Consider the following 9,620-nt stretch of genomic DNA (forward strand, 5'->3'; position numbering starts at 1 on the left):
GGCTGCGCCACCTTGGGTGTCTTCCCCACGTGTAACGCTTCTCCTGAAGCTGACTCCACTGAGGCCACACCCGAGAAGGCGTGGCGTAGGTCGTAGTGCGCCGGGTGCACCGGTGGGGGCATGGGGGGAGCTGCCACATCCCTGGGTCCCACCACCAGGGAGGCTGCGGGCAGGCCAGCTGGAGAAAGCGCTGGCCCAGCCGAGCCCAGTGCAGGGGTGAGGGACCCTGCTTCGGCGCCGTCTGGTTGGGGCTGTGGGAGCACAGGCTGGAGAGAGGATCGTTTCCATAGGTTAGCTGCCTTTCTCTTCCTTCCAGGTGGAACCCCACCCAATTCTCTCACAGTACTAATTTTTATTTGCAAGGAATCTGGCAAAAAAGAACTACCTAGGTACAAGGGATGGTCATCAGGGCTCCAGGGGAGGGGTAACTAGCCTGCGGTAGCCCCTTTCTCACCAGTTGTGTTGGGGATGGTAGACTTACACTGTTCCACGAGCAAAAGAACCCCACCTTATGGCTAACCTTCACCAGTAGCGTCACCCTCTTTTTCATCTACACCTGTAGCCACAGGGAGCGGTGAGACAGATCTGGCCACCTGGACTCTGCAACTCAGAAAACCACGCCCACTTCCCCCGCCTCTCCCTGCCCCGGCTCCCAGGCTAGCAAATAAAACACGTGGCCTCGCCAATTGCACACTAGGGAGGTTCTGCCCTGTAACCACCAGTTCGTGGGAGGGGAGGGCATGGCTGAAACAACCTTTTGTTTTTTGATGATTTCACATTCCCTGGCACTATCTATATGGCGGGGCTCAAAAGGACAGGCAGCAAATGCCCTGAAATTACTAATGCACCGCAGAAAGGTGAAGGGGTCATTGTATTCTGAAGATAAGGGCAAGTGCATCCATGACGCCCTTACCTGTGTTTGGAACACCGTGCAGGTCACTGCAACATCTTCCCCACCAGCAACCTTCTCAGTGACTCTCCCCTTACAGAAGCCATATTGCTGCCCACAGAAAGAGAGGAGTTATTTGAACCAGTTCAGAAAGTGGACTTCTCTCCCAGTTTCACTTATACTCCAACACATTAAGGGAAAAAAACTTAAATTCTTAATTCCTTTTTTTAAAAAAACCTTTTTCCTAAAGTGTATGGTTTCTGCTTATATTTTATATAGAATGTAGAAAATACAGAAAAGCTTTGGGAATGAGAGAGATCACCCATAATCTCAGAAATGGTGGTGACCCAGGAGAACTTTTGTTCACATCTATGTATTTCTTTCTTATTTTTAACTACTATTAAATATCATTTAAAAATTGGCATCACTGACTACACCATTTTGTATACTGTGTTTTTCACGTGCTATAATGATAGCATTCTCTTGTATCATTCCTTATTCTTTGAAAGTGTTAATTTTCGTGTCTGTATAATTTTCTATTTACTAATGTGCCATATTTTATTCAATGATTCCCTCCTTTTGGACATTCAGATCTTCTGGGGTCATTTTGTACCTGTCATAAATCATCTTTATAAATATATTCTGTCAAACACGGTGATGTCTTTAGGCTAAATTCCTAGAAGTGGACATTACTGGCTTAAGGACTTGAAAGATTTCATATCAGAGGTCTATCTAGAAAATCTACACTTCATACACCCAATGGCCTGACATGACTCATCTTAATTAGGAAACAGCCTAACTCCAGGGGCCTCCATTGGGTGAGAAGATCTGGTGATAGCTCTTAAGCAGGGGAGATGACACCCCAGAGGATGACCTGGCACGACCCAGCCTCACAGGGAGTGGGTATTTTGCATTTCTCCTTTCTGCAGCCCCAAGATACGAATTTGCTCTAAGGATGCTCTGTTCCATGACTGGCTTTACCAACCCAATGCCTAGCCCGCTCACCTTTTCTGCCAGCAGGTTGCACTTGGCTGGGTCTACGACCTCTTTAGCAACACAGTCAGTGGCAGCCACTGCAAACTCCACAGAGACAGAAGCTGGAAGAGGCTGATGAGGATAAATGAAAATTTTCATGAAGCAACATGACTTAGCGTGAAAAAGCCTGGTAAGGAGAGGCCAGAGGGAAGTAACGAGGGCCATGGCATTGCACAGTCCAGGGAGCACGGTTCCCGGAGACCACACTGTGCGGCCAGGAAACATGCCCCCGGTGGCTTACACAGGGCTTACAGTGAGACACTGGGTTTTTGAAGGGCTTGCATACAGAAGCTGGGGTTGGGTCTTCCCTGAAGGAGGTGCAGGGATCCACTGCCCATCATTCAGAGCAGAGGTGAGTTTTCAGGTAGAAAGCAGGAACCCAGAGGGCTGACCTTACACTGACCTGAGTGGGAACCCTGCCTCCAGCCAACTTCCCTACTGGGGTTGCACTTTGAGACCCAAGGCTCAGGTTACTCCAAGATGTGGTGGGAAAGTAAAGAAATTAATTCCTCTCCCACATATTTTAGACAGCAGGATCAAATGAAAAATATAAATGAAAGTACAGAAGATACTTATGCTTTTCTATCTTATAGTTCTTGGAGCATATGGACACTTACAATAATAAAATATCTGTTATTTGTTATAGTCTGGGGCGGGGGTGTTCTGAGAATCGCATATTCTGGTTAATAGAATTACTATCTATAGTGTATTTCCAAGTATGCCATGGTTGGCATCCAGAATACCAGTTTTTAAAAATATTAGAATTCCATTGCATTCAAATGTGCTAACCCAACCACGGTACAATTAGGGTTTTTTTTCTCAGTGATTCAAAGGCATTTTAGGATCCTGCCCTTATATGTAAGTATGCCCATGCCTTTGTAAGTATCAATTACAACAGTGCTGTAGATGTTCCGTGGTGATGGGTGATGGCGATGTGGAGACCCATGAATTTACAGTGGGTGCTTCTGGATAAAGTGGGAACTTCCACCCTGGTGTTAGCTGGAACCGAGGAACTGGGGACACACAGCATCTGGCTGTTTTGTGAAGTGGCTTAGGTGGGGGATGCGCTGAGGGTCCTCAGGGTCCTTAGAACACTCAGGACCCTTTCTTTCCCTCTTGTCCCACCACCCTCGTTGACTTCCCGTGGCTGCCCCTGCACCTGCTCCATCCCTCACCCCTGCTTCATCACGTCCACTCCCAAAGTGCCACCAAACTGCCCAAACCGTCAGCAGGGTCTCAGTCTTACCACAAATTGAGCCCGAGAAATTTCCACAAGCTGAAAGTAGGAGCTGTTTTTCTGGGCGTTGAAGGCAGCCAACGCGGCCTCTACTGCGTGCACCACCCGGCTGTCGTTGAGCGGGGCCAGCAGGGGGCAGTCTGGACACACCTTGCGCAAGTCCTCAGCCGAGTCTGCGCACAGAGCGAAGAAATCAACTTGGCTCGGGGCTGTAATTCTCTGCGGCATTTGTCCCCGCTCTGCTTATTTGAAAGGGCTGCAGGAGGATTCTCTGCTTCTTACTAAACCTTCGGGTGGCTCCTGCCACGCTGGCATTGTTGCAGAAGCCCCTCTCACCAAGGGGTGATTTTCACCTCCAATGAGAACAGCTCCTTAAAACACAGTTTTAAAGTCTCCAAACCCAGGAAACTTGGCTTCTTTTCACCACCAACAAAGTGGCTAGGACTACTTCTGTTGAAAACAATTCAGGTTCCCTCCTCACTCTCTCTACCAGGTAACTGTAATAAGAATAATAATCATCTCTACCTGGACTGGAATCACATTTTGCAGACAACACGGTAAACTGTCCGTCCTGTTTTAGCACATTGAAATCGCAGTCTCCTTCCACCGCCTGCAGAAATAAACCCACAGTGAGGGCCCAGGAGGAGGGCTGACCTCTCACTGCTCACGGTGGGGTGATGGTGGCAGGGGGGACGTGGATGTCAAAGGTGAGCCTCACAAAATCTCCTTCACTGGGTGATGTTGAAACATGGCACTGGTTTCACAGTGGGTGGGAGTACGATAAAAAGGTGAATTGTAAAAATCAGCCCCAGGGAAGGCGCCATCAATTGGCAATTTTAGCTGCCCCCGCAGCAGTCGCCCTAAGAGGGGCACTCACGTGCTCTTGCAGCTGCCTCACGCTGCAGTTTGCCAGGGGGGTGGGGTCCAGTACATGGCAGGTGGTTTCCAGTGTGTCTATTTCAAGGTCAAACACCTCTCCCATGGGCCGCTGTGGAGACAGAGAATGAAGAGGTGAGCAGCCTAATCCTGCTGAGCGGGTCCAAGGGTGAGCCCCTACTGGGTTTGAACCCACTCCCTGTTGGAGAGGTAAGAAAGAAGGGGGCGTGGCCTTGGACTGGTTGATGGAAGCACAGCCATCACGCTGAGCTGTATCTGGAAGCTAAAAGTGAATGTCGATACTTATTTAATTTTAAAAATTTCACCCTTCAAGCAGTACTTTGAAAAAGTCAGCTTTGGATTTTTCTCAGTCAAGCAGCGAAGTAAGGATAATAACTTACTGTCTCTCTTTTATCTTCTTCATCCCTCCCTCTACTTCCTTCCTTCCTTCTCAACATCTACTTTTCTTCCTTCCCCATTTTCTTTTACTTCCTAAAGGAAAAGTTGTTGTCTCTGGCTTTTTTGTCTTTTGGCTTGTAGATCCCTGGATGAAAAGTTGCTGCTCCCTACTGCCCCCTGCTGGTAATGAGAGGGAAGCGTGAGCCTCCCTCTGATGGAGGAAGCAGTGCGTCAGTCAGTCACTAGCACAGAGGGAAGGAGCAGCGGGTAAGGAGGTGATAGGGGAGCTTGTATGACTCCTTGGAGTTGTTCCTGCCAGTTCACCTGTTTCTGTATCCTTTCTTCAGAGCCTGGAAAAATCCGGAAGGTACGAGTATGGCTATTTTTTCTTTCAGCCCAGCTCTGCTTGTGTCTCATGTCTGTTCTGCGTGATTCACTAGTACCTGAAGCCTCAAAATCTCCTTTCCTGGAGGAAGCTGTGTTTTATGATGTGCAGATATGCCCAAATTAACTTCCTGAAAACACTCAGAGCTCGTGAATAGGAGCCTGGGGCTCCTGGGTTTCTCCAACCCTGCTGTTAGTGAAAACTGCCATGTTGTTCCTTCTTTCCCTCAAATGTGCACATTGTGTGTCATTTCCCCTGAATTGATCAGCGCTTCCTCTGAATCACCATCGTACTTCACTATGGTTGCAGAACTCCTAAAATCCATCTGGGACAATCCCGATTTCAAATATTTTGCCCCACTGTGAGATCAGATGTCCCTGAGTCAGTCCAGACATCCTGAGGTTTGCCTTATTTTGCTTCCTAGACTGTGAATCTCTTGTGGACACTATGGCTTTCTCACCTTTTTATTAGGTTGCATCATTAAAATGCCAATATTTGACTGCTTTTAGTGTACAAAACTGGCTATTTCCTATGAGTCAACTTAGCATCTCCCATAGTGCCTGACACTGATTCTTGCCCATGGAAGGCTTGTAATCAGTGTTGACTGAAAGAATTATCCTTCATCAGCTATAAAATCTAATTTCAAAATAGGCAATAGATGGATGTCTTTTCCCCACCTCTCCAAATCACTCAGCTGACCCCCAAGGCACACATTTCCCAGCTTGATCATCATTGTTACCAGCTTCAGGCTGCATTGGTTTCTTGTCTAGCATGTGAGGGGGTGAATCCTTTCATGCGAAGATTTCTCATTGGGATGTGGGTACCTTTCGTGGGGAGGCAGCTTGTGTAGAGGAAGGAACACAATTCTGGAATTGAATCCTAGCCTGTTGCTTAATATTTTATGCCCTTGGGTAATAAAGTGCCCTAATATGTCAGAGCCTTGGTTTCCTCATGTAAGACAAGGACGATACCCCACAGGACTGGGGGTGGGGTGAGAGAGGCGTTAAGGAGATGATACATGTGAAAGGGCCTGGCACATAGAAGGCACTTATCAAATCCACGTTTCATTCACTCAGTCTTTATCTAGAGAAACAGAACCAAAGGAAAAGAAGTGATTTCCAGTCAGTGGTAGTTTGGAAACTAGAATCCAGTCTCTGGTCCTAGTTTTTCTAGAAAACCATACTTTCTACCTGTGATCCTCAAAATATCATTCAAAGCCTTTCCCTCTCCTGCCCCCAACCAGCACCCTCCTGGAGACCACTGACCACAGTACAGAATGTCTCCTCTCTTCCCTCTGCCTCTCCCTCCCTCCTGGGAGGAATCAGGGTGTTTCCATTCTGCGATTTCATTTGTGCTGGGAGGTGGGCTCTTAGAGACACCCAGCTGAACCCCACCCCCTCCTACACAGCAGGTTCACTTACCCGTGGCCACACCTTCACACTGTCAATCTGGTTTAAGATGTGCTTGTAGCCATGAGGAAGGTGCTTATTGATGTAGTCCACGGCTGCCAGGGCTGCTTGCTCTGTTTCTGGGTCATCACAGGCTGGTTCCCTATAACCCAGAATCGGGCCATGCGGGACAGAGCGGCAGCCACAGAGCTGAGCAAGGCAAAGCAGCAGGACGAGGCACTTCATGGTTGCTCCGGAGAGGTCCTGGCAGGTCGGCAGGCAGGTAGCTGGAGGCTTCAGGCCCAACCCAGGTGCTCTGCTGGAAAAGGCAGACTGGTGGAGGGTCCAAAGGCCCTTTATTTGCTGGAGGCTGTGGAAGAATTGCGTAAGGATGTGGGATGATTTCTGTTCTGGTTCCAAAAAAAAGCCCCCTGCAAACATCAGTCCTGGAAAAGCAAACAGGTTAGGACATCACTGGTCCCCCTTTAGCAGAAATCTGCCAGAGTCAATGCTTGCTTGGGGGTGGGTGGGGGCAGATTGGAGGGTGGGCTGGGGAGGTGCTCCACAGTCGGCTTGGAACATGGTAACAGTAGCACAGAAACGAGGCTGCTGAGAGGATGAGGTGAGCACCAAGGAGAGGAGGGGCTGGCACAGCTGGCCCTGGAGTGCTGTGGATTTGGCAGCGGAGGGAGTGCCCTCTACTGTAAGCTGAGCACGCCGTGGGGTCCGTGTGGGAAGAAGTAGGGATGTTCAGCAATTTTTTTTTTAATTGGAACATAGTTGCTTTACAATATTGTGTCAGTTTCTACTGTACAGCAAAGTGAATCAGCTATACGTATACATATATCTCCTCTTTTTAGGATTTCCTTCCCATTTAGGTCACCACAGAGCACTGAGTAGAGTTCCCTGTGCTACACAGTAGGTTCTCATTAGTTATCTATTTTATACATAGTATTCATAGTGTATATATGTCAATCCCAATCTCCCAATTCATCCCACCAGCACCCCCTTTACCCCTTCGTATCCATATGTTTGTTCTCTACGTCTGTGTCTCTATTTCTGCTTTGTAAATAAGATCGTCTATACCAATTTTTTCAGATTCCACATATATGAGTTAATATATGATATTTGTTTTTCTCTTCCTGACTTACTTCACTCTGTATGACAGTCTCTAGGTCCATCCATATCTCTACAAATGACCCAATTTTGTTCCTTTTTATGGCTGAGTAATATTCCATTGTATATATGTGCCGCATCTTCTTTATCCATTCATCTGTTGATGGGCATTTAGGTTGCTTCCTTGTCCTGGCTATTGAAAATAGAGATGTAATGAACATTGGGGTGCATGTGTCTTTTCGAATTATGGTTTCCTCTGGGTATATGCCCAGTAATGGGATTGCTGGATCATATGGTAGTTCTATTTTTAGTTTTTTAAGGAACCTCCATACTGCTCTCCATAGTGGCTGTATCAACTTACATTCCCACCAACAGTGCAAGAGGGTTCCCTTTTCTCCACACCCTCTCCAACATTTGTTGTTTGTAGATTTTTTTTTTAATTTTTGAATTTTATTTTATATATTTTTTATACAGCAGGTTCTTATTAGTCATCAATTTTACACACATCAGTGTATACATGTCGATCCCAATTGCCCAATTCGTCACACCACCACCCCCCCACCACCACTTTCCCACCGTGGTGTCCATACATTTGTTCTCTACATCTGTGTCTCAATTTCTGCCCTGCAAACCGTTTCATCTGTACCATTTTTCTAGGTTCCACATATATGCGTTAATATACGATATTTGTTTTTCTCTTTCTGACTTACTTCACTCTGTATGACAGTCTCTAGATCCATCCATGTCTCAACAAATGATCTAATTTCGTTCCTTTTTATGGCTGAGTAATATTCCATTGTGTATATGTATCACATCTTCTTTATCCATTCGTCTGTCAATGGGCATTTAGGTTGCTTCCATGACCTGGCTATTGTAAATAGTGCTGCAATGAACATTGGGGTGCAGGTGTCTTTTTGAATTATGGTTTTCTCTGGGTATATGCCCAGTAGTGGGATTGCTGGGTCATATGGTAATTCTATTTTTAGTTTTTTAAGGAACCTCCATACTGTTCTCCATAGTGGCTGTATCAATTTACATTCCGGCAAGAGGGTTCCCTTTTCTGCACACCCTCTCCAGCATTTGTTGTTTGTAGATTTTTTGATGATGGCCATTCTGACCCATGTGAGGTGATACCTCATTGTAGTTTTGATTTGTATTTTTCTAATAATTAGTGATGTTGAACATCTTTTCATGTGTTTGTTGGCCATCTGTATGTCTTCTTTGGAGAAATGTCTATTTAGGTCTTCTGCCCATTGTTTGATTGGGTTGTTTCCTTTTTTGATATTGACCTCCATGAGCTGTTTGTATATTTTGGAGATTAATCCTTTGTCAGTTGCTGCATTTGCAAATATTTTCTCCCATTCTGAAGGTTGTCTTTTCTTCTTGTTTATGGTTTAATTTCGTTCCTTTTTATGGCTGAGTAATATTCCATTGTGTATATGTATCACATCTTCTTTATCCATTCGTCTGTCAATGGGCATTTAGGTTGCTTCCATGACCTGGCTATTGTAAATAGTGCTGCAGTGAACATTGGGGTGCAGGTATCTTTTTGAATTATGGTTTTCTCTGGGTATATGCCCAGTAGTGGGATTGCTGGATCATATGGTAATTCTATTTTTAGTTTTTTAAGGAACCTCCATACTGTTCTCCATAGTGGATGTATCAGTTTACATTCCCACCAACAGGGCAAGAGGGTTCCCTTTTCTGCACACCCTCTCCAGCATTTGTTGTTTGTAGATTTTTTGATGATGGCCATTCTGACCCATGTGAGGTGATACCTCATTGTAGTTTTGATTTGTATTTTTCTAATAATTAGTGATGTTGAGCATCTTTTCATGTGTTTGTTGGCCATCTGTATGTCTTCTTTGGAGAAATGTCTATTTAGGTCTTCTGCCCATTGTTTGATTGGGTTGTTTCCTTTTTTGATATTGACCTCCATGAGCTGTTTGTATATTTTGGAGATTAATCCTTTGTCAGTTGCTGCATTTGCAAATATTTTCTCCCATTCTGAAGGTTGTCTTTTCTTCTTGTTTATGGTTTCCTTTGCTGTGCAAAAGCTTTTAAGTTTAATAAAATCTTTGAATGCCAGGGACAATTATCTCCTCCTGGAGGGAGAACAAGGCCCACAGACGTAGCAAAGGTACCAATGATTTACCAGTGAGGAGGGAGAGCTACGGGAGATGCCAAGTCTTGGGTAAGGTCCTTGGAGAAAAGAAGAAAGGAAGGGAGAGATTTCTGCCTGGAGTGGGGAATGGGGAGAGAGACCTTCCTGCCTTCATGTGGCAGGGCCGGGAG

The 9,620-nt window shown here is 45.9% G+C and overlaps 1 protein-coding gene across 1 annotated transcript in view; it reads right to left on the reverse strand.

The window, feature by feature from the left end:
* AHSG (alpha 2-HS glycoprotein) overlaps window positions 1-6,455 on the reverse strand; it is a 6,873-nt gene extending 418 nt beyond the window's left edge. Inside the window, exons 1-7 of the mRNA XM_007451375.1 lie at window positions 6,243-6,455; window positions 4,039-4,149; window positions 3,687-3,771; window positions 3,171-3,334; window positions 1,895-1,996; window positions 914-1,000; window positions 1-266 (exon numbers count right to left, since the gene is read on the reverse strand). Coding sequence (XP_007451437.1) covers window positions 1-266; window positions 914-1,000; window positions 1,895-1,996; window positions 3,171-3,334; window positions 3,687-3,771; window positions 4,039-4,149; window positions 6,243-6,455 — 1,028 coding nt within the window. The remainder of the gene's footprint in view (window positions 267-913; window positions 1,001-1,894; window positions 1,997-3,170; window positions 3,335-3,686; window positions 3,772-4,038; window positions 4,150-6,242) is intronic.
* Window positions 6,456-9,620: the final 3,165 nt, after the last annotated feature.

Source organism: Lipotes vexillifer, unplaced genomic scaffold (assembly GCF_000442215.2).
Source record: "Lipotes vexillifer unplaced genomic scaffold, Lipotes_vexillifer_v1.1 scaffold513, whole genome shotgun sequence".
Lineage (NCBI taxonomy): Eukaryota > Metazoa > Chordata > Mammalia > Artiodactyla > Lipotidae > Lipotes > Lipotes vexillifer.